Source organism: Rhinatrema bivittatum, chromosome 1, assembly GCF_901001135.1.
Source record: "Rhinatrema bivittatum chromosome 1, aRhiBiv1.1, whole genome shotgun sequence".
Classification (NCBI taxonomy): Eukaryota; Metazoa; Chordata; class Amphibia; order Gymnophiona; family Rhinatrematidae; genus Rhinatrema; species Rhinatrema bivittatum.
Genome location: NC_042615.1, coordinates 468,844,797 through 468,870,264, shown reverse-complemented (window position 1 = coordinate 468,870,264; position 25,468 = coordinate 468,844,797). Strand labels below are relative to the sequence as shown.

Below are 25,468 nucleotides of genomic sequence, written 5' to 3'. Positions count from 1 at the left end.
TTGGATACACAGAGCAGAACGCCCTCACTTTCCAGTTGCTCTCTGTGGTGAAGAGGTCCACGTCTGACAGGCCCCAGCGTTGGAAGAGGGAGTCTGCAACCTCATGGTGCAATTCCCACTCATGGGAATGGAAGATTCTGCTCACCCTGTCCGCTGTGGCATTTTCTATGCCAGGTAGATAGGTGGCCTGTAGGGAGATGGAGCGTTGTTCTACCCACTCCAGTATCCACACCGCTTCCCTGCATAGTATCTAAGAACCAGATCCTCCTTTCTTGTTGATGAAGAGCATTGCGACCTGGTTGTCTGCAGGGATCATGAAGACCTTCCCTTGCAGGCGAACCTCAAAAGCGCCCAAAGTGTTTCCTATCACTCGGAGCTCCAGGAAGTTTATCTGCTGGGTCCTCTCCCATGGAGACCAGAGGCCCTGCGTGTGAATGCGGCATAGATGGGCCCCCCAACCCACAGTCGAAATATCTGTGGTAAGAATCAATTGATGAGGTAGAGGGCGGAGACACATCCCTAGGGACAGAGTTGCCGGCTGAAGCCCACCAGTGGAGATCAGAATGCATGCTGGTGGTGATGCGAACTTGGCAGAAAAAACAGCTGGGAGAACTGAGTCCATTGGGCTTTTAGGCTCCATTGCAGTATGCGGATATGTAGACGTGTGTGAGGTACCACATAAATGGCAGCCGCCATGTGGCTAGCAAGGTCAAAAGCTGGCGGGCCAACATGTATGACGAGTCCTTCACCTGCAGGGTTAGGGTGCGGAGCGCAATGGCCCTGTCGGTTGGCAGGAACTCCCGGCCCTGGGCTGTACTGATACTGGCACCAATGAACTGCATGTTCCTCATGGGCTGAAGGCTGGACTTCTCGTAGTTTATCACTAAGCCCAGGCCTTCCAGGCACTGTACTGTGGTGAGCAGGTGGCTGTTCAGGGCACTCTCTTCTGGTTTGGACAGAGCACTTTACAGGAGCTGTCTTCCTCCTGGAAACATAGAGGCCTCCTGAACACAGCTGGTCTTGCACACTTATCCCAGCCCCAGCTGTGTCCCGCCCATACAGCTCTCTCCCTCTGTGGGATTTAAGGTGGACCAGGCATCTAGCCTGGTCCAGCACACACAAAAAGGGGGAAAATAGGGTCACTCTGTTACAAGCTGGTTAAGGCTAATGTTATCCAGCTACACACAGCCAGATAACTATAAATGTGCCCTCAGCAAGTCTGAAGTTAGCAGATTAACCTATTCAGCTAACTCCTAATATCAGAATTAATCAGCTAACTTGTCCCCATCCCAGAATATCCCTGAAAAGCCTATTACTTATGTAGTTAATTTTTAGCAAATGATGACTTATCTGGCTAAAAGTTAACTGAATGAATACCAGCTATTTTGAAAATGCGTCATTTAACTGAATAACTTATGAATAACTATTCAGCTACATGCCTTTAAGTATTGGCTTCTTTATACACAAGTATTGGGTAGCCTCATTTTTTCAGCTGTCTTAACACAGAAGCACTCTAACAAGAAAAGAGTTCTTACCATATTGTAGTCATTCATTACTTCCTCCATGTCAGTATTAGTATTGAGTTTATCCACCAACTGCAATGAGATGGATATTCAGCAGTTATTAATATTGTCTACTCCGAAAAAACTAGCACAATATTTTGGTAAGCAATTAAGACACAGGTTTGCTTCATTCAAACTGGAAAATGCTAAACACACTTCATCATCACCAACAGAAAACCACCACTCAACTAATTTCATATTTAACATATATACTCTGCTTATGCTCCTCCTAACTCAAATGGAATGGGTAACTAATATTTTATCAGGTAAATACATCGATTGTCTTAATGCTTAATTATCATTTTTATTGTAGCTACGGCAGGTCTATTTTCAAAAGGGTTTGTCTGGATAACTTTTCTATTAGCTGGACGAATCCTGGGGTTTAAATATATGACTCTGTAACTGGATAAATTTTATCCAAATAAGTTATTAGTCGGATAAAATCTATTCAGATAAATTGAAGGCCTTCCAGGACAGCGTTAACTTAGCTGGATAACTTACCTAGCTATCTCCAATATTCAGAGTTAACTTTAAACATGTTCTGAAGCATATCCAGACTTAGCTGAATAACTTATTTACAGGCAGATACAGTACAGTGCGCTCCGGCGAAGCGCACTGTTAACACGCGTTTTGGAAGCGCTAGCTTTACCCCTTTTGGACGCGCTATTACCCTTTATTCAGTAAGGGGTAATAGCGCGTCGAAAACGCGCGTCCAACCCCCCCGAACCTAATAGAGCCCGCAACATGCAAATGCATGTTGATGGCCCTATTAGGTATTCCCGCGCGATTCAGAAAGCAAAATGTACAGCCAAGCCGCACATTTTACTTTCAGAAATTAGCGCCTACCCAAAGGTAGGCGTTAATTTCTCCAGGCACCAGGAAAGGGCACAAAAAAGCAGTAAAAACTGCTTTTCTGTGCACCCTCCGACTTAATATCATGGCGACTTAATATCATGGCGATATTAAGTCGGAGGTCCCGAAAGTTTAAAAAAAAGTAAAAAAATGTAAATAGGCCCTTGACTTGCAGGTTGAAAACCGGACGCTCAATTTTGACGGCATCCGGTTTCCGAACCTGTGGCTGTCAGCGGGCTCGAGAACCGACGCCGACAAAATTGAGCGTCAGCTGTCAAACCCGCTGAAAGCCGCCGCTCCTGTCCGAAAAGAGTGTCCTGTGCGCGCGCCAGGAAAGCAGGCGCTTGCCCGCTCTCCCGCGATTTTTACTGTATCGGCCCATTAGTTATCTGGGTATGTGTACGTGGATAATTTTAACCAAATAGCAAATGTTGCTTACCTTTAACAGGTGTTCTCACAGGACAGCAGGATGTTAGTCCTCACATATGGGTGACATCACAAGATGGAGCCCAATCACGGAACACTTTTGTTAAAGTTTCTAGAACTTTGACTGGCCCCTACTGGGCATGCTCAGCATGGCACTAACCCTGCAGCCAAAAGGCGTCCCCTTCAGTCTTGTTTAAAAAGATACAGGAAGTGCCTAAAAATAAAATAAGAAACGTAATGAACCCAATACCGCGGGGCGGCAGGCGGGTTTCGTGAGGACTAACATCCTGCTGTCCTGTGAGAACACCTGTTACAGGTAAGCACCATTTGCTTTCTCACAGGACAAGCAGGATGGTAGTCCTCACATATGGGTGAGTACCGAGCTGAGGATGTCCGAGTATGCACCAAATCTACCCAAGACGTGCAACAGGCACAACAACTGACGTGGAATTTGGCTGAGGGCATCCTGAACCCTAACGGGCAGGCGGAAGGGCGTTGGTACGTCATGTTGTGAATAGGTTACGCAGGACAGATTGGCCGAAGATGGAATCTTGTCTTCCGGCCTTGTCCAAGCAATAGTGTAAAGGTATGGAGAGAACACCAGGTGGCAGCCCTGCAAATGTCAGGAAGTGGCACCGATTGTAGGTGTGCTAATTAAGTCGCTACTGAATGCCTGCTTGCTGATAGCCAAAGGATATGCAGTCCGCTAACCAAGAAGAGAGAGTCTACTTACCCACAGGCTGCCCCAATTTAGTGGAATGGAAAGAGACAAACAACTGAGTGCTTTTCCTGTGGACAGCTGTACGGTCTAGGTAGAACGCTAGAGCCCTTTTACAGTCAAGGGTATGCAGAGCCTGCTCTCCTGGATTGGAATGGGGCCAGGGAAAAAAGGTAGGTAGTATAATGGATTAATTGAGATGAAACTCTGACACTACCTTAGGCAAAAACGTAGGGTGATTGCGGAATACTACCCGGTCTTGCAAAAGTTTAGTGTAAGGCGGGTAGGTAACTAAGGCCTGTAACTCACTAACTCTGCGAGCCAAAATGATTGCCAAAAGGAAAATCACTTTCCATTTGAGATAGCGAAGTGCACCGGAGTGGAGAGGCTCGAATGGTGGTTTCATGAGCCTTCCTAAACCAGGTTGAGGTCCCAAGAAGGGGCCGGAGGATGCAGTGGAGGCTTGAGGTGAAGCAAGCCCTTCAGAAAACGTGTTACAAGGGGTTGTACTGATAAAGGAATATCCCCAACACCTTTATGGAAGGCGGCCACCGCACTATCATGCATTCTGATGGAGGACATTTTTAGACCTGACTCCGACAAGTGCCAGAGTTGGTCCAGAAACTTCGTGATTGGACAGGTAAAGGGGTCAAGGGATTGAGAAGAGCACCATCACTGAAACCTGTTCCATTTGTAAGAATAAGATTTTCTTGTGGAAGGCTTCCGTGAAGCAATCAGGAAACGGGAAACTGATTCAGAAAGGTTAAGTGGCTAAAGGATTAATCTTTCAACATCCATGCCGTCAGGGACAAGGCTTGCAGATTGGGGTGGCGCAGGCACCCATCGTTTTGCGTAATCAGAAGCAGGTCCTTTCCCAAGGGAATGTGCCTGCGAATGGAGAGATCCTGAAGTATTGGAAACCACACTTGGCGAGGCCAGTGAGGTGCTATCAGGATCATGGTTCCCTTGTCCTGAAGTAACTTCACGAGTCTTTGAGAGAAGTGAAAGTGGAGGGAATGCATATAAGAGACCAGTCGCCCACGAGAGGGAGAACGCATCTCTTGGTTGTGAGTGTTGCCTGCGAGTGAGAGAGCAAAAGTTCTGTACTTTGCGGTTTTGACATGTTGCAAAGAGATATATATGAGGGTAACCCCATTGTTGGAAGATCGAGTCCGCCACTAAGGGGTTGAGAGACCACTCGTGCGGTTGAAAGGCGCGACTTAGCTTGTCTGCCAACACATTGTCCACTCCCGGCAAGTAGGTGGCCCTGTGGTACATCGAATGGGAGAGGGCCTCCACCTATATCTGTGCAGCTTCTTGACACAGAAGGTAGGAGCCTGTCCCTCCCTGTTTGTTGACGTACCACATGGCCACCTGTTTGTCCGTCTGAATCAGGATGGCCTGATTGGACAGGCGATCCTGAAATACCCTGAGAGCATATCTGATTGCTCACAGCTCCAGGAAATTGATTTGGTATTTGGCTTCCTCTGGAGACCAATTTCCTTGTGTCTGCAGATTGGCCACATGGGCTCCCCAGCCGAGATTGGAAGCATCGGTGGTGAGAATTATTTGAGGGTCTGCAGGTTGGAAGGACAAGCCTTGGAGGAGATTGATCAGATTTTTCCACCAGGCAAGAGACTGACGGAGTGAGTCGGTGACGTGGACAATGGTCGACAGGGGCTGAATGCATGGAGTCCATTGTGACCTTAGAGTCCACTGCATAGGCGGGCCATTGGGGTGACCTGAACTGAGGACGCCATGTGTCCCAGTAGGATGAGAAAGCGGCGTGCAGTCGTGTAGCGCTGAGACTGCAGCTGGTGCGCAAGAGAGACGAGAGTGAGAGCTCGTTGTCAAGGTAGAAAAGCTTTTGCCTGCAAGGTGTCCAAGTCTGCCCCTATGAATGATAAGGTTTGAGATGGGACTAAGTAGGATTTGTCGTAGTTGACGAGAAATCCTAGCGAAATCAAGGTGTGTAAGATAAGATGCGGGGACGACAGAGCAGTTTGCTGAGTGGGAACCCTGATCAATCAATCATCTAGATAGGGGTAGACGTGAACACCTTGAGTCCTGAGGAAGGCTGCAACTACTACGAGACATTTCGTGAAGACTTGTGTTGCAGACGCGAGGCCGAATAGAAGCACTCGGTACTGATATTGCTTGGGGCCTACCAGAAATCTCAGGTATTTGCGATGAGATGGAGTTATTGCAATATGAGTGTATGCGTCCTGAAGGTCTAGAGAGCAGAGCCAGCCTCCTTTTTGCAGAAAAGGAAGGAGGGAACCCAAGGGTACCATCTTGAACTTTTCTCATTGGAGGTACTGGTTGAGGGCACGTAGGTCCAGAATTGTACGAACGCCACCTGATTTTTTGGGGATTAGAAAGTACCAGGAATAGAATCCTAGGCCTTGTTGGGAATAGGGTACTGATTTTATTGCTCTGGACTGGAGGAGGAGGGAGACCTCCTGTTCCAGAAGTGGTGAGTGGTCGGATGTTCCCCACGTCAGCCAAGGTGGGGAGTCCAGTGGGATGGAGAGAAAGTTCAGGTGATAACCCTGAGAAATTATGGCGAGGACCCACTGGTCTGAGGTGATTGTGTGCCACGTGCTGTGGAAATGGCACAATCAACCTCCCACTGGTATCTGAGGCAGTGGAAGCTGGCTGCTGCTCTCTATGCAGGAGTCAAAAACTGGAAGCAGGACCCGGCTGAGGAGCTGCTTGTGGCTTTTGTTTTTGTGTCTGACGAGATTGGGCCTTATGGAAAGGTCTCGTGGAACGAGTCCTAGACGGTGGTGGATAGGACTTCTTTGGACGGAAGAATGACTTTTTAGTATCCTTCCTGAATGGCTGCTTGGAGGCATAATCAGAAGGCATGAGAGATAGCTGTCTCATGGTCTCATGATGGTCCTTGAGTTCCGCCACCGTTCGTTGAATCTGTTCGCTGAACAGATTGTCTCCCATACAGAGCAGGTCGGACAATCTATCCTGCACTTCAGGGCGAAGGTCCGAAGACTTGAGCCAGGCCCATCTTCTCGCCGAGATAGCAGCTGCAGATACCCTGGGGTAGCAGTGTCAAAGATATCATAAGATGATCTTATCTCATGCTTGCCTGCCTCAAAACCTTTGTTTACTAGGGTTTGGAGCTGATCTTGAAATTGCTGAGGCAGGGAGTCTGTCACGTCTTGTATCTGCTTAAATAAGGCCCTGTTGTATTGGGTCATATAGAGCTGATAAGAGGCGATTCGAGAGATGAGCATTGAGCCCTGGAAGACCCGGCGACCAACTGCATCTAGAAATTTTTGCTCCTTGCCTGGGGGAAAGGAAGTATAAGGTTTTGATCTCTTTCCTCTCTTTTGGGCAGATTCCATGACGACAGAGTGGTGATTCAATTGAGATTTTTGAAAACTTGGGGCTGTCTGTACCAAATAAGTGATGTCAGCCTTCCTGTTGACTGGAGCAACAGAGCCAGGGTGTTCCCAGTTCTTTTTGAAGAGATCCAGAAGAGCTTGGTGAATAGGGATGGAGGTAATTTCCTTGGGAGCATCCAGGAATTGTAACAACTCCATCATTTGGTGCCTGTCATCGTGCTCGGTCTGTAATTGGAAGGGAACCAATTCAGATACCTCCTTTACAAATTTTATGAAGGAAAGGTCCTCTGGAGGAGAAAGCTTTCTGCTTTCAGAAGGAGAAGGTGGTGAAGGCAAGTCATCGGTGTCTGGTGAAGAACATTCTGTCCAGGTATCGTAGGGATCGGCATCTGCCCCTCTAGGAGCCCTAGGGGGATGGGATGGTGGAATCCCTGAAGGTTCTGGTCTAGGCTCCAAAGGAATCAAAGGAATAATTGGAGGCACCGGTGCAGGCATCAAAGGCATCCATGAATGGATCAGTGGCGCCGACGGACGTATCGGCATCGGCAGGACTCCCGATGGAGGGATGCGGAACGGTGTTTCCCCTCCCGATGACAAGGTAAGCGGAGAGGGCACCGGAGCCATCAGTGACCCGGGATCCATCGGTGAAAAAGCGGCGATGAGCGCTTCCATTTTCGAGAGCAGTGGTGCCAACGCTGCTGGAATCGGGTCAGCGGTCAGTTCCATGATCGGTACCGGTGTGGGTGCCGGAGGAACTTGGAGTCGATGCATTGCCTTGTCGATGGCCTCCTGAACTAGCCAGTCCAGTTCTTCTCGGAGACCTGGAGCAAGCAGTCCCGGCTCCAGAACAGGAGGCAGAGGCATAGCTGGAGGGACCACCGTTAAGGGCGGAGTCACGGCTCCCAATCCCCTTTCGGGTGAGGGTTGCCTCGGTGACCCGGTCGCCGAAAAGGTCGGTGCCTTTTCTGGATGGGGTTTATTCGACGGCGGCTCGGACAAAGGCGAGGTCGATGATTTTGCTCCCTCGATGGTTTGAGGCTTCCGATGTCGATGTCGCTCTCTACGATCCCCTCAGTCCTGAGGAAGAGTAGAGGGAGTTAAAGTCCGAAAAGTCGTTGATGCCAGTCACCGGCCGGTGGTCAATACTGGCGCGAAGTTGACAGTGCCGGTTCTGATGACGTTAATGCAATAGACAGCGTCGGGGTTTGAGCATGGAAGAGTTCCACCTTCTCCATTCTGACCTTGCGACCTTTGGGTGTCATTAGGGCATATTTGGTGCAGGTCAGGACATCGTGCTCACATCCGAGACACATTACACAGACTTTATGAGGGTCTGTTATGGACATGGTGCGATTGCAGTCCGGGCACCAACGAAAACCCGACGCCATGGCCATGAAAATACTCGAGCCGCGGTTCAGTCGACGGCCAAACTAGACGGGAATCGACTGAAAACGGGTAAAAACGTACCGGAGTACCGCGGAGTCAAAAATTCAAAGGAGGGACCCCTGTAGGGTATGAAACTTTTTAGTAATTCTGTGAGAAAAATTCCTGTCAGGAATCTCTGTGGAGCTCCTTAACCGCGTGGCTACTGCTGCACAGAAAAAAGAAGACTGAAGGGGATCCCTGCTGGCTGCAGGGTTAGTGCCATGCTGGGCATGCCCAGTAGGGGCCAGTCAAAGTTCTAGAAACTTTGACAAAAGTGTTCCGTGATTGGGCTCCATCCTGTGATGTCACCCATATGTGAGGACTACCCTCCTGCTTGTCCTGTGAGAAATATTGAAACATATTCCGTTAAGAAAAGAAAAAAAAAAGCACAATTTGCAGACCTGATCTCCTAACCCACGAAAACAAAAATTAATTTGGGCCTCAGCAACCGGAACAGGAGCACACGCACACATCCATCAAGATTACAAGAGAGTTGCAGGCCTATAGAACTTAGGCGTCTTCTTCAGCCCAAAATCAGATTGTGAAAATAAATATGGCCTCCAGCCTGACTCCTAATCCCCATCATCCCCTCCCACATGCATCCCCAACTAGATTTCTCCCTCCCCACCTGCCACCCCCCAAAACCCCAAGGCTGCTTGGAGTGCAGTATGATCAGAATATTCGAGGAGGAGTCTAGTGTTGTTGTCGGATAATACTCTGGTGGCAACACTGGTAGCTTAAAAAAAAAGTTTCTCAAATCAGTTCCTGAGCCCCCTCCCCACAAGCAGTCAGGTTTTCAGGATATCTCTAATGAATATGAATGCGATTTATTTCCAAGCACTACTTCTTATGTATACAAATATTTCTCATGTATATTTATTAGAGATATCCTGAAAATCCAATCAGCTGGGAGAGCTCCAAGGACTAGTTTGAACACCCCTGGCTTATGCTACCAGTGCTACTGTCAAAGCAACAGCGGATGCTACTGGGAGCATTGTCGTCTATATATGATAATTGAGTCTGAACAGAGTTGTCAGTTCTGGTATTTTATGCTTGAACATTTTAAAGTAAAAAAGAATTGTTTATCCGCAATACGTGTTCTCTGAGCATAGCAGGATGTCAATCCTCAGAAGTGGGTGATATCATCAAATGGTGCCAGAATTTTTATGGCAAAATTTCTAGAACTTTGACTGTGTCAGCATGCCATTATGCCATACATCCACCCAGGGACCTCTTTAGTCTCATTTCTTAGCTTAAATAAGGAGACGCCAACTCCAAGGGAAAGCGGGCATGTTTTGTGAGGACTAACACCCTGCTGTCCTCAGAGAACACTTATTACAGGTAAGCAACTCTGCTTTCTCTGAGGACAAGCAGGATGGCAATCCTCACAAGTGGAGAACCCCTAGCTATAATCTTCCCCAAATGAAAAAGAGGGAACAACAGAATTGCCAATATGTACAACAACAAATTACTCTTGATGGCAACAGGCTTTCTTTAAAATTTTTATCTTCCTATGAGGGACTGCCTTAAATACAAACAATGGGAGTGGAGTTGGATTCTACACCTCAAAAGGGATTTTTCAGGACAAACTGGTCAAATCTATTTCTGCATCAGGAGTCCCTGTCTAAACAGTAGTGTGATGTGAATGTGTGAAGAGAACTCTATATCACAGCTTTGCAGATCTCCTCCTTGGACACCCGTTTGTAGGTGAGCCACTGAAGCTGCTATGGCTTGGAAAGAATAAGCCTTGACATGACCTACCAGATTCAAGTCCACCTGGGCATAACAGAAGGAGATGCAATCTGCTAGCCAACTGGTTAATGTCTGTTTGGCAACCGCAATCCCTAGTTTGTTATTCATTTATTTATATCCCGCCAGGTAAGTGTTTCGGAGAACATTGAGTGGTCAAGGGCCCAGCTCCAAATCTGTGCAGCTTCCTGACAGAGGAGATACGATCCTGTACCTCCTTGCTTGTTGATGTACCACGTGTCTACTGTGTTGTCCATTTGGATGAGAACAGTTTTGTATGAAAGGCAGTCCTTGAACGCATGTAGCGCATAGCGTATAGCTCGAAGCTCCAGAAAATTGATTTGAAATGTTGCTTCGAGTGTTGTCCAAGTCCCTTGAGTTTGGAGAGTGTCTATGTGTGCTCCCCAACCCAAGGTGGATGCATCTGTAGTTAAAGTTATCTGTGGGACTGGTTGTTGGAAGGGTAGGCTCTTGCGCAAATTGTCCTTGTTCGTCAACCAAAGTAGAGATGAGCGTAGCCGGTGGGTTACTTGAATTGGAGAGGACAGTGGTTGAATGGCCTGGATCCATTGTGATCTTAAAGTCCATTGAGTTATCCTCATGGCTAACCTTGCCATAGGAGTGACATGAACTGTGGAGGCCATGTGGCCTCCACAGGTTAGAAACTGATGAGCTGTTGCTTGTTTGCCTGAACGAATCGAGTTTGCCAGTAGGGATAGTGTTTCTGCACGATCCTCGGGTAAAAAGGCCTTTGCGAGGATGGTGTTGAGCTCTGCTCCTATGAATTGCAGTACTTGCAATGGTTTGAGATGGGATTTCTGATAATTGAGAAGAAAACCCATGGAATGGAGTGTGGTGATTGTGTGATTGAGAGAAGTGAGAGCTCCTTGTAGAGATTGACTTCTGATGAGCCAGTCATCGAGATATGGGAAGACATGAACACCTTGCTTGTGCAAGTGTGCTGCTATTACTGCCATGCATTTTGTGAATACTCTGGGAGCAGAGGCTAGTCCGAAAGGCAGAACTCTGTATTGGAAATGTTGGTGACCTACTATGAAGCGCAGATATTTGCGATGAGGAGGGAATATTGGAATGTGAGCGTAAGCGACTTGGAGATCCAGAGAACAAAGCCAATCCCCTTTTTGAAGAAGTGGAAGCATGGTGCCCAGAGAAACCATCCTGAACTTTTCTTTTTTGAGAAATTTGTTGAGATTTCTGAGGTCCAGGATGGGACGTAGGTCTCCTGTTTTCTTTGGAATAAGGAAATAACGGGAGTAGAATCCTCTGCCCTGCTGAGACCTGGGCACCGGTTCTACAGCCCTGGATTTCAGAAGGGTGGATAATTCTATTTGAAGTTGAGGGATGTGATGTTTGTTGAAATGAAGCTGAGTTGGTTGAAATTCTGCGGGAATTGAGAGGAAATTGAGTTGGTATCCTCGAGATATGATAGACAGAACCCATTGATCCATTGTTATTGTTATCCAATTGTTGTAAAATTTGGATAATCTGCCTCCTACTGGGAGTTCTGGTCGAGGATTTATGGAAAGGCTTAGTTCCCTGGATATAGCTTCAAAAGCCAGCAGCAGGACCTGATTGTGTAGCAGGCTGGGGCCTAGGTGCTCTCTGCTGACGAGGATGTGTTCTGTGCTGAGTTCTTTTATTTATTTATTTATTTAAGTTTTTTATATACCGGCATTCATGATACAATCACATCATGCCGATTTACATTTGAACAGGGGGTGCAGGATACAATAAAATTGGAACTTGTGCAGATGAAATTGCAGTTACAAAGAACAAGGATGGTCAAACTGGGAGAAGAGAGAAATATAAGTTCTTGATTGTCTAGGCCGAGATGCGGGAGGATAAAATCGTTTTTGACGATAATAAGGCCTTCTCATGTCCCTCCTTTGAGTTCTATGGGTAGTATGTGTAGTGGGGTCCTGAGGGAGGGAGGATAGCTGCCTTCAGATCTCATTATATTCCTTTATTTGGGAGACCGCTTCCTGTACTTTTGTACCAAATAAGTTGTCCCCTGTACAGGGGAGGTCCACCAGTTTTCTCTTGGACCTCTGGCGTAAGGTCTGAGGCCTTAAGCCAGGCCCACCTCCTGGCACTAATACCGGAAGCTGCAGCTCTTGATGCTGTTTCGAAAGAATCATATGCAGCTCGTACCTCATGTTTACCAGCATCAAAAGCCTTGTTTATGAGGTTTTGTGCAGATTCTCTGTATTCTTGGGGAAGAGATGGGATAAAGTCCTCCATCTGCTTCTAGAGGTTTCTTTGGTATTGGGTGATATATAATTGATAAGCTGCTATCCTGGAGTTTAGCATTGCCCCCTGGAATACCTTGCGACCTAGAGAATCTAGAAATCTGTTGTCTTTCCCAGGAGGAATGGAAGAGTGCACTCTTGTCCTCTTAGCTTTTTTCTGTGCAGATTCCACAACTACTGAATTATGTGGCAGCTGTGATTTCTGATAGCCTGATGTGGCCTGCACTAAATATGCTGAGTCCATCCTTTTGTTGATTGAAGGAACAGAACAAGGATGTTCCCACATTCGGTGTTGAAGCTGTAGAAGAACATTGTGTATAGGTATTGCCATAATTTGTTTGGGAAGGTCGACAAATTATAACACCTCAAGTGCTTGATGACGGAGATCCTGTTCTGACTCTAACTTAAAAGGAATAGAGTCAGCCATGTCTTGAACAAAAGCAGAAAAAGTGAGATCCTCTGGCGGGGATTGTTTCCTAGGGTGTGATGGAGAAGGGTCAGACATGAAGGTTTCAGAAGTGTCTGATAGAGTATCGCTCCATGTATCGTAGTCTGGAGCGTCTGGTAGTTTCTTGCCCGTTGAAGGTGGAGGAGCCAAACCAGAGGGTCCTGGTATGGGTTCCTGTGGAGAAGAGTCCTCTTCCAATGGATTTGAAGGCAAGGAATCCAGTAAACCTTGGTATTTCTTTTGTATTACTGAGTATAGTGCTGCTTCAGATGATACTGTATCTCCAGAAGGAAGTGGCATCGTCGGTGTTGTACATGGCATCGATGGTATCGAGGATCTTGGTTTTGGAATCAATGGTATCATCGATATTCCAATACCTATATATGATGCAGCAGTGGTAGCAATCGGCATCGACACTGGAACCGAGGCTGCAGACAGCATCGATGTTATCTGCGAAGAAAGAGGAGGCATAGACATTGAAATCGAGGAAATGGTTGGTGTGTGCTGCATCGATGTTTCCTGCGGCATCGGGAAGGGTCTTGGCTTCAGCAAGATTCCCGGCATCAGGACAGTGCCCGGAATCGGTATCGTCCTCTGTAGTATCTCGGACATCAGCACTGGTTGTGCCGGCATCGGTGACGTCGTAGGTAAAGACGACGTCACTGGCATTGGCGATGTCACCGGCATCGGTGTAGTCACCGGTAAGTGTTCTTTTATGGCTTGTAATATCGCTTCCTTTATAAACGATGTTAAGTCTTGTGGTATCGGGGAAGCGATTGGCACCGGTGGAGGCGACGACGACTACCTGCGGTGGAAGTAATTCTGCGGTAGGCCTATCAGGCATTGAGGTGTCCGTGCACTTAGGCCGCTTTTCGCTCGGTTCCTCGCAGGAAGATGTGGACGGTGATGCCGAGGCATGCCGATGACGGGGTCTAGGCCTTACCTCCGTAGCCGAGCGTATCGATGCCGTCGATGGTGTAGGCGAGGATTTGTCTCCCGAACCATCCGGTCGGCGCTTTTTTAATAGAACTTTTTTAGGAGCTCCTACCGGTGAAGACTTCGATGAAATCGATGGACAGGGAATCAAGTGTAGGCTGAAAAGTTGCTGTATTTTCTCTTGACGTAATTTTCTTCCCTTGGGTGTCATCTCTTGGCATTGCTGGCAAGAGGAGATATAGTGTTGATCACCCAAGCATCGTACGCACTCTAAATGCGGATCTGTAATCGACATTGTGCGATTACAAGTCGGGCATTTTTTGAATCCCGACGCCATGGTGTCACCAACGGCCGTCGATGACTGAAAAAATTGAAAAGCGTTTTAACAAAATTAACGCTATGTTACTTCACCAGCCGGTGAAGAATGAGAATGAGTGAGATCCCGTGAGGGAGAGATTAGGAAAAAATGACTTTTTCTAGTCAAAAACTGAGAGAAATCTCAGAGGGCTCCGGTGACCATGCTGCTAACAGCGGCGCGGAAAAACGAAGACTGGAGTGAGACCCCTGTGGCAGAGAATATCATGGCATGCTGGGCATGCTCAGTGGCCTCACAGGGCCGGTCAAAAGTTTCTGGAAACTTTGACAGAAGTTTTTCCAGCACTAGGGCTCCGTTACTGACGTCACCCCATATGTGAGGACTAGCATCCTGCTTGTCCTGGGATAAAAAAGTTTTCCATGAGGCAAAAAGACAAAAGTTTTAGAGCTCAATCCAAACGCGATACTGATAGCTCCACAGAAAAAAGGAGACTGCAGAGGGACACACACACCCCCCTCTCCCCCCTGGTGGACAAGTGGTATAGGGCATGCTGGGCATACTCAGTGTGCCTATTCAAAGTTTTTAGAAAGTTTGTCAAACGTTTTCCACATTGGGCTCCATCTAAAGATGTCACCCATGTGTGAGGACTACCATCCTGCTTGTCCTTGGAGAAAGACATGTAGAAAGTGAGAGAAAACATAGAGTGTGGGGAAGCTGAAATGATGGATCTTAGTGGATGATAGAGTTGACTGTGCAGATAGGCAAGGGAGGAGGATTATAAGATTGAGTGTGCATGTGTTAAGACCATTTTACCCTTTCATTTTTGGCTAGTTTCTCCACTAGTAATTAATAACAATAAATAGCCCTTTTCAAGACAAATATTCTACTACTGTGTTATAATAGGTTAATGTTATTTAAAAAAAAAGCACCAAAAAGATATTAAACTGCAAAAAAAATACCATCACTAATTCCTTCCGTGTCCCATCATAAAGCACAAATCAATCAATTAATGAGTGACTGAAACATCCCAAGGAGGGAAAGTCAAGCCCTCCTGGTTGATTTACTTTACCACACTCATCAATAAACTCATCTCTGCAGTCTGAAATCAATAAATTTACTAATTACAACAGAGCTCCCACATCCATTTTTTTTTTTTTTTACCACTTCCCTCCTGCTCCTTTGGGCTTCCAATTCATTCTGAACTGGTTACTGAGGTCATGGTACAATCAGTGTTTAATCTCAACTACCAAGAGGTTTTGTTTGTTTTTAACACTTGCCTCCCACATCTTGCCTATACCAGTCATCACAGTGATAGTCTTTGGCCAGGGTACACAGATTACAGCTCCCTCCTCAGCCTAGCTACTAGGTGTTGCTAAATTGAAATGGTTGGGATTCACTCACCACTACCCCCAGTAGAAGCTATTGCTGCCACAACAATCACATCCCTGATTGATCTATGATACAGAAGCTGAGCTCATGTATGAAACCCAGATTTCCCTCATAGAAACATATCATGAATTATTTATTCGTTTTACAGCAAAGGTTCTGCCACAAAAAGTTAAACTGCTGCAAATACATATATAACAGAGACATCATAAGAACTAATTCCAAAATGACCTGCAAAACATACCATGTTGTAGTCTGCCAGCTGACCTTGATGTTCTTTGATTTCAACAGCTAATGATTCAGCCCTAGACACAAAAGCCAAATTTTATTAGATAGAAATTGATGTATACCAAAAATTGAAACTGGATAAAGCATCAGTTTTAGAGGTTGCAGTTTAGTATACTACACAAAAAAAAATCAATGAAATTACAGCTTTATACAATGCAAAAAAATATTTTGAAACATATTTAAATGTGAAAATATTAACTTTAACATCACTTACCTCTTTTCATAAGACAGATATACAGAATTCTCCTGATTGTACATGTCTATTTCTTTCCTTAGTTTGTTCATTTCTGTTGTAAGTTCACTTACTTTACTCCTACAGAAAAAATTGTACAAGTTGTACCAATGAAACCGCAAGCCTTCATCATTAATACTAAAGCTAGAATATATTACAATTACTAGTTCAACTTAATTGTTGGCACAATTCCTAAAGAAATTGTTGTCCTACATACAGTCAAGTCTCCTAGGAAACTCCAGAAATAAAGCTGTGCTAAAAAAAAAAAAAAAGTTAAATTATTTCAGTCTGTTCCTTGCAGAAATTTAGATATATAGGAAAATTGGTTCTTACCTGCTAATTTTCATTCATGTAATACAACAGATCAGTCCAGCCCAGTGGGTTCTGCATCCCTACCAGCAGCTGGAGTCAGAAAATCAAAACTTTGATGCACTGCTACATAACTGGGAATGCCATCTGCAGTCCCTCAGTACCGACCTGTACCCAAGCCAAGATTTAACTAAACACCCCTCGAACAGGCGAAAGGAATCATAGGGTTGGAAACCCCTAACAACCGAAACTTTGTGCATCTGCAACAAAAAGCAAGACAAGAACTGAAAAACACCGCATACCCTACCCAACAAGAATACTCCTTTTCTTCTTTTTTTTTTTTTTAATATGACAGGAAAAGTCCAGTCTTTCGGAGTCAAATGGGTGGGCCTCTCGATTGATCTGTGGTATTACAGGAACGAAAATTAGCAGGTAAGAACCAATTTTCCTTTCCTCAACATACTCAGATCAGTCCAGACCAGTGGGATGTACCCAAGCACCCCTAAACTGGGCGGGAACCCAAAAAACCCACGTGCAGAGCACTCTCACTAAAGGATGCCTCATCTTGCACCCTCACAATAACGTCTGGTGAAAGTATGAATCGAGGACCACACCGCAGCCCTACAAATCTTCTGTAGCGACAGAAGCGGACACTCATCCCAGAACGCAGCCTGCGCCTTTGTGGAGTGCGCTCTCAAACCCACAGGGATCTGCCGCCCTTTACAAATGTACGCCGAACAAATCGCCTCCCTAAGCCAACGAGAGATGGTAGGCTCAGAAGCTTGGTACCCCTTCTTCACTCCACCAAACAAGACAAAGAGATGATCGGAACAACGAAAAGCATTCGTGTCTTCTAAATAGCGTAAAAGGGTCCACCGCACATCCAAAAGATGAAACTCCCTATCCTGAGGGGAATCTCTTGACCACTCCGGAAATCATGGTAGCTCCACCATCTGATTGACATGGAAGGAGGACACCACTAATGGCACAAAGGAAGGCACTGTTTGCAATGACACCCTGTCACTGTAAATCTGCAAAAACAGGTGTCTACAAGACAGAGCCTGAAGCTCCGAAATCCTCCTAGCAGAGCAAATAGTCACCAAAAACACCGCCTTCAGCGTCAAATCCTTCAGGGTCGCTCTCCATAAAGGCTCATCTGGGGCTCCACACAGTACACAGAGAACCAGGCTCATACACCAATCCAGACAAGTTTACACACCGGAGGACGCAAATGCTTTACCCCCTTGAGGAACCTGATATCATCCGGATGAGAGGCACGAATTCGCCCATGACACTTGCCCTTTAGCGTTCCTAAAGCTGCCACCTGTACACAAAGCGAGTTGTATGCTAAACCCTTGGACAAACCATGCTGCAAAAAATATAAAATATGGGAGATATCCATCTCCAGGGGATCCAGCTGATTTTGAAGACACCACACATCAAAAGCCTTCCAGACCCTAACATATGCCATGGACCTAGCCGGTCTTCTAGCCTGCAGAAGCATGGGAATGATTTGTTCACAGTAACCCTTCAAAATGCAGCTTCCGCTTATTAAAAGCCAGGCCACGAGACAGAAGTGATCCTCCCAATCCGATAATTATGGGCCCCTGACGCAGCAACCCTGTAAGATGAGCTAGCCTGAGGGAACGTTCTTCCATGAGCTGCACCAGATCTGCAATCCAGGTTCAGCGAGGCCACTCCGGCACCACCACTATTTTTATTTTATTTATTTATTAAAATGTTTATACCGGTGTTTGGAACAAACCGTCACTTCGGTTTACAGCAATTACATTCAACATAAAATCATAATAAATACAGACAGAATAAGGTTTAGACATAAAACTCAGTATTTTAACTATTAATTCTATTACAATCTTATAATAATAATAAACAAACTAAAATAAATATTAAAAAAACCACATAAAAGACATAAGAATCAGGTTTGTTGTAGGACAGATCAGTTATTTGTAAAGTGCGAAAAATGAAAGAAGCCAATTTCGCTCAGCCTACGCCATCCTTAAAGGCCTGTTTAAAAAGCCAGGTTTTGAGCATTTTCTTGAAATCTATCAGGTTAGTTTCTAGCCTGTCGGGAGTTTATTCCATATCATGGGCCCTGCGAGTGAAAATGCTCTATCTCTGATGGAGGTCAGTCTGGCTGAGGACGATGGTACAGATAATAGCCCTTTATTAGCTGATCTTAAATTTCGCTGTGATGTAGGAAGCCGTATAGAAATGTTCGACCATTCAACCTATTTTCCATGGATCGCTTTATGCAGAATACATAAAGTTTTCTATTGGACCCGTTGTTCAATGGGTAACAAATGTAAATCCATTAGTATTGAGGTAATATGATCTTGTTTGCGTGAACCGGTTAGAATCCTTGCTGCAGAATTTTGTAAAATTTGTAGGGGCCAAATGGTGGAATGAGGTAAACCAAGAAATAAGGCATTACAATAATCGATGGATGTAAAAATTAGGGCTTGTAATACTAAAATCTTTGAGGTTTAATAACTACACTCCCAGGATGCACTGCTATGTGCCTGAGGACCCAACCGATGAGGGGGATGGGGGAAACACATAAAGAAGGATTCCTGTTGGCCAAGGGCACACCAGAGTACAGAGACCCACAGAATCGGGCTCCTATCGTCGACTAAAAAATCTTTCCGTCTTTGAGTTGGCTCATGTCGCCATCAAATCCAACTGGGGGAACACCCCACTGGCGCAGATGTAATTCCACACCTCGAGGGACAACTCCTACTTCCCTGGATCCAGCTGTTGTCTGCTGAGGAAATCAGCTTGCATGTTATCTACTCCCGCTACGGGCAACGCTGCTAGACCTTTGAGATGGCGCTCCACCCAAGCAAACAACCTCCGAGTTTACAGTGCCAAGGCATGGCTCTTCGTACCACCCTGCCAATTGATATATGCAAACTGCGGTCGCGTTGTCTGAGAATACCCAAACCATCCGCCCCCTGACCAGGGGCAGGCAAACCTCCAGGGCTCGATGGATCTCCCTCATCTCGAGATGAATGATGAACCAGGCTCTTTCTCCTGGAAGCCAAAGACCTTGCGCCGACCGGCCCAAACAAACTGCCCCCCAAACGAAGAGACTTGCATCCGTGGAAACCGTGGTGGTTCCACGGGGTTGGCCCTGGAACCAGGGGGTTCCAGGGCCATCCCCTTCTCTAAACTGAGAAAAAACAACCACCACGAGAGACTGGAACTGGATTCTCGAGTCAGAGGCAAGGGAAGATGATACTCTTTCGATAAAGGTCTCCACCTGGACAACAGTGCACGTTGTAGAGGTCTCTTGTGCGTAAAAGCCCAGAGAACTAAATCCAACGTGGAAGCCATGGACTTGTAAAATAGTCCTCATGATGTCGGCACTGTCAACCGAAGGAGACACTGCACCTGGGATTGCAACTTCACCAGCCAGTCTGCTGCCAGGAAGACTCTGCCCCGCTGAGTGTCGAAAAGAGCTCCCCGGTACACCAACTACTGTGTCAGCTCCAAATGACTCTTCTGCATATTTATGACCCAACCAAGTGACCGTAAGGTGATCATCACCCTCTGCAGAGAGCTTTCATACGCCTCCTTGGACTTTGCTCAAATCAGCCAATCATCCAGATACAGATGAACCAAAATCCCTTTCTTGTGAAGGGCTGCCGCCGCCACCACCACCACTTTGGTGAACGTGTGTGGTGCCATTGCCAGACCAAAAGGAGGGGCTCGGAACTGAAAGTGCTGACCCAACACCATGAAACGAAGACATTTCTGATGATCCCTCTGGATGGGAATGTGCAGGTATGCCTCCGTGAGATCTAGAGAAGCCAAGAAGTCTCCTTTGCACATCGCTGCTACTACAGTACATAGCGTCTCCATGCGAAAGCGCAGGACCCAAAGGGACTGGTTTACCTTCTGTAAGTGGAGAATGGGCTGAAAGAAGCCCTCCTTTTTAGGCACCACGAAGTATATGGAATACCTTTCCTGTTCCTGCTCCAACAACGGGACGGGAACAATTGCTTTTAGGTCGAGCAGCCTCTGCAAAGTCCCCAATACCTCCTCTTGCCTGCTGCGGGAGACCATGTGAGACTCCACAAAGACCTCCCTTAACGGGCACGAAAACTCTAGAACGTAGCCCTCTCGTATTACCTCCAGTACTCAGCGGTCCGAGGTAATCCTTTCCCACTCCTCGTAAAAGTTGGACAATCTGCTTCCTACAGCTTCTATGAAGGAGTGGGGACTCCTGGCCTCATTGGGCTGACTTTCCACCACCAGAGCCTTGACTTGTCCCATCTCTGGCCGGCCTGTGGGCTCTACAAAAGGACTGCTGACGTCCTATGTTCTGCTTCGCCACGGAGCTAGAAGAGGACTTGTCAGACTGGAACCTGCGAGAATCCCAAAAACGGGCCTAAACTGGAAAAACCTTCCTAGAGGGTTTCCTGTCCTCCAGCAACCTGTTCCCCTTCAACACCCCCAACACCTTCATCAACTGATCTAAGTTCTCCCCAAACAAATGCTTTCCCTTGAAATGAGATTACAGAGATGGACCTTGGATGATAAGTCCGCTGACCAATTACGCAGCCACAGAAGTCTACAAGCCGCCACCGACAGGACCATGCTATGAGCCAATGTATGCGCCAAGTAATACAGCACATCTGCCACATAGGCGATCCCAGCTTCTAAACGGGCCACCTGCAGGGAACCACCATCTCCTGCCGCCATACGGTCCGGAGCCTTCAGCACCCAGCACAGACACGCCCTCTGCATCAGGCTGGCGCATACTGCCACTCAAAGACTCAACACGGAGACCTCAAACATCTGTTTGAGCTGCATCTCCAGCTTGCGGTCTTGAACATCCTTCAGGGTAGTTGCCCCACCACCAGAATTGTCGTCCTCTTTGTAACAGCCAAAACAGCCGCATCCACCTTCAGAACCTTCAGCAGGTCAAGGGCTTCCTCCATCAAGGGATAAAGCTTAAACATTGCTCTGCCCACCTTCAGACCCGCATCCGGGGAGTTCACCAGCTTCCGGATCTTCTTTGGCAAAGGAAAGGCACTTGTGGGCCCTCGAAGCCCATCCAGGACTGGATTGACCCCTTCATTATCAGACTCCTCCTGAGTGACCTTCATGATTAACTCCTCCAAGGCCTGAGGACTCATAGGCCGTAGCTCTTCCTGCCTGAACAAAAGCACCACCTGTGGCTCATCCCCTTCAGACACTGGGAAATCATCTGGATCAGGGTCATCCTTGAAGTCATCCACATCGGGGACTGGCATCGCATCAGGATCCGTCCCGATCGAGAAGGTCCTCCTGTGAGTGATCGGAATCCTCATCACACCTGGAAGTGTCATTGGCTTCCGCCCGATGCAACCCCAGATGCTGAAGGAAATCACTAGCCTCCTGCGAGACCTTCCTGGACTTATCTTAGGGGCAACGGGGCAGAGCTGCAGCCCATTTTCTCCCAGATCATCTCCTGGCTAGGTAGGTCTCATGAACAAAGAGAATAAATTCTCGGGAGAAATACCCCAAATCAGCTTCCCCAGGACCTAGGAGATCATCCATCGAATCCCCCTCACCATTAGAGGCTCTCAACCCCACTGGGGAAAGAGAAGGCTGGAAATCATCATAGCTACCTGCGACATCCTGACCTTCCTCCTCAGCGGGAGAAGAAATGGGTCCGGCCGAACGGAGGCTGGTTTCCTTCCCTGGCCCCCATCGAACAGCCCTCATGCCCCGATCTGCAATCCAGGCAGAGGGACCAGGCGTCCCGCCGTGCCGTGGAGGAGCCACAAGCACAGCCACAGGGCCATTTTGTGCTTTGGCAACATCAGGGCCTCCGTGCGCCACGCAGCGGAGCACCTGCTAGGCCGTCCACAAGATCCAACCTCGGGACTGCAGCCACACGAAAATACCAGCTCCCGCCGGCGCACTCACGCAAACGTGGCCGCCGACTGGCCCACTTACAACAAAAAAACAGTGAGGGAAAGAACAGTCGAGCCCCCCCCCCCCCCCCCCCCCCCCCCCAAGCCTATGTCGGCGTCGCTCACCGCATGAACTCAGAGCCCCGGGCTGTTGGAACACCTGCACAAAGGCAAAATCCTCCACCCCTCAGCACAGGCCAACAGCTCCCGCTGTCCAGGCCCACCAGAGACGACTGAATACAGGCTGCCATGCTGAAAATCTGTTTATTTTCTAATTTTTTTTAACAAGAAAATCTAAAGAAATACTTTCCTGGCAGGATCAGTGGTAACCGAAAGGGGAGCCTCGGAGGCTCGAGGCAGTCAGAACCCCTGGCTATCGGGCCTTCCGGTACGTCGCAGATGAAGCCCAGTCAGCAGGTATCTAACCCCCCTGTCGCCCGGCTCTACCTGAGGGATGGCCCACAAAGGTGCCTAACACCTCAAGGAGCTTCCGTTGCCCCTACTGCCATACACTTAACACCTTAGAATTTTTTTTTTTTTTTATTTACTTATTTTAACTAACACCTAGACTGCAGATTTCCAACTCTACCATTTGCTGGCGTCAGAGAAATACTGAGGGACTGCAGGGAGTACTCTGTTATTTAGCAGTGCATTCAAGTTTTGTTTCTCTGACTGCATCTGCTGGTAGGGATGCAAAACCCACTGGTCTGGACTGATCTGGGTATATTCAGGAAATTATAGATTCATAGGAATTAACATACCTAAGTAATCCAAGATAATACGATTTGTCCATAATCTGTCTCTGCGGTCCTATAGACAAAGAGAATAAAAGTGATATTTTTTTCTACAGCTAACATAACCCTTCCTCTGCTGTCTACATCTCTTTCCCAGTTCTTGCCCCTCTAAGTCAAGACCTGAACTTGCAGACTGAACCTGTCTTCTAGATCAGTGGTTCTCAAATGGTGTGTCGCAACACACAAGTGTGTCGCCAAGAACACGCAGGTGTGTCACCACACTTCTCGGTCCCCCGCTGACCCAGCTGCTCCCCCTACCCAAGCGAAATAGGTCCTCCGCCCGGGCTTAAAATGCTGATAGTCCGGGCAGAACGCGGCAGGACAGCTGGAGTCAGCGGCATCGGCATTCTCTCTTCTCCCTGCCCAGAAGAGGAAGTGGTGAACAGTGGGTGCGTGCGCGGGAAGAAGAGACCATGCTAGTGCAGGCAGCATCTGCCCGAAGAAGAGAAGAGAGGCGCAGCCTGAGGAATGAGCAGCGCGGCTCGGAGAAAAACAAAGAACGTCGTCAACTCCTGCGGCCAATGGGACTCCTTTCTCCGCGAGGGCTGAAAATTAAGTAGGTTGCTGCTTCCTTTAGGGTTAGAAGTGGAGGCTGCTGCTGCCACTGATTCGGGGGAGGGGAGAGAGTGCATGAATGAGCAAGCATGTGTGTTTGAGATCCTGTGTGTGTGTTTATGAGACAGCATGTATGTGAATGATTGAGAGCCTATACATGTGAAAGAGAGTATGTGTGTGATTGAGAGGTGGTTTAGGTGAGGGAGCATGTGAGTATGTGATTGAGAGCGTGTGTGAAAGTGAGAGAAAGATAGCGTGTGTGTCTCTGTGTGATTGAGAACTGGTTTAGCTGAGAGAGCATGTGAGTATGTGATTGAGAGCCTGTGTGTAAATGAGAGAGAGAGAGCATATTTGTAAGTATGTGAATGAGAGTTTGTGTGTGATTGAAAGCCTGTGTGTATAAGCCTGAAAAGATAGACAGCATGTGTGTAAATGTGTAATTAAGAGCCTAAATAAGTGAGAGAGAAAAAGCACGTGTATATGTGAGCGATTGAGAGCCAGTGTGAGAGAGAGAGAGAAGAAAGTTGCAAGCAAACCATCCCTCCTCCTACTAATTCAAAACAATCTCAGGACACCTGATTATCAAGCGTTCCCAGGTATGCAGAGCAAAAAATTTTTTGTATCCTTATTATTTTTCATTACTGGGTCTTTGTGTCTGCTATTTTGAAATATTTTATTGGTATCTAGAAATTTTTTATATGAGTTTTTAATTATTGGATATTCCATTCATCCGCTGTTTAAAATAATCTGTTCTTTTTGTTAGTATGGTTTTATTGCTACTGATTTTATATTCCTTGATTTGTTTTATAAGGATGGGTGATGTTTCTTTTTTTTCCTTTGTTGCACTGTATACAGAGACTCTGGCTTGTTGCGATTTCCAATTCAGTTTTTGTCTGCATGCTTCTAGTTATGCGTTTTTGTCTCTTTATTCTTTGTTAGGTGAGGGTCAGCACATGTGATTCAGGGGAGGTTTTCTGCTGGCGTGTAGTTTCTGTGTAGGGCTCTATAGCAGCCTGACTTAGTCCATTTTCCTAATAGGAGATGTATTGGTGTCTTAAGGCCTGGTGTAATATTTTCAGTGTTGCCTTTTCTTAGGTAAGGTGGTTACTGTTAAGTGCTGGAAATTGGTGCTGTTTTGGTGTGGGCTGTTTACTGTTTATGCAATTTCTGTTCAGACAGAATATGTATCTTTTCCTTGTGACATTCTTAACAATAGAAATAATACTGGACTTTTATTTTTTATTTCCACCGTAAATTGTAATGAGCAGTGTGTCACACATCTGAGCGTGGTCTGTCAGGTGTGTCATGATGGGGAAAAGGTTGAGAACCACTGTTCTAGATTGTTGTATCACTGGGTAAACTCAGTAACTGTAAAGAAAAAAAATTGCAGAGCAGCAGTGCACCATTGACATAGTTTATTAAGGAATGTCTATATTAAATCTTGACATTAAGTTCTTCTGCATTTCACTAAAAAAAAGTCAAAATATCTTGAATTTGATAGGTATGGTTCCAGTTCATTTACAGTAGAAATAATTCTAAAGATTAAACTGTTTCCAATTTAACATGTATTTTTGTAAAACACTATATACAGCCTCTGAGACACAGCAGATCAAATATAAATTGAAAGAAGTTATTTAAGAGTAAGACATTCTTTATATATTTTTGTATGTTCTTTATGGAAAAGAAAGCATTTAAGGGAACACTGTGTCAGTCTCGGGGCATGCATAAATCAGTTTCTCCAAGCGCATGCTTGTTGATACATGCATAAGTCTGTTGTGCCAACTAATATAAGAGCTGATAAGCTGACTCATGCACACACTAGAAAGTAGAGCTGCTTACCTACAACACATGCTCTCAGAGGATAACAGGATGTCAGTCTTCACAAGTCGGTAACATCATCAAATGGCATGGAA

General features: G+C 46.5%; 1 protein-coding gene across 2 annotated transcripts in view; it reads right to left on the bottom strand.

Annotated features, from left to right (window-relative positions):
- IFT74 (intraflagellar transport 74) overlaps positions 1-25,468 on the bottom strand; it is a 584,252-nt gene that overhangs the window by 486,018 nt on the left and 72,766 nt on the right. For both annotated transcript variants that reach the window (XM_029606405.1, XM_029606412.1), the window contains exons 4-7: positions 22,968-23,016; positions 15,956-16,054; positions 15,698-15,758; positions 1,536-1,595 (exon numbers count right to left, since the gene is read on the bottom strand). In XM_029606405.1, coding sequence (XP_029462265.1) covers positions 1,536-1,595; positions 15,698-15,758; positions 15,956-16,054; positions 22,968-23,016 — 269 coding nt within the window. The remainder of the gene's footprint in view (positions 1-1,535; positions 1,596-15,697; positions 15,759-15,955; positions 16,055-22,967; positions 23,017-25,468) is intronic.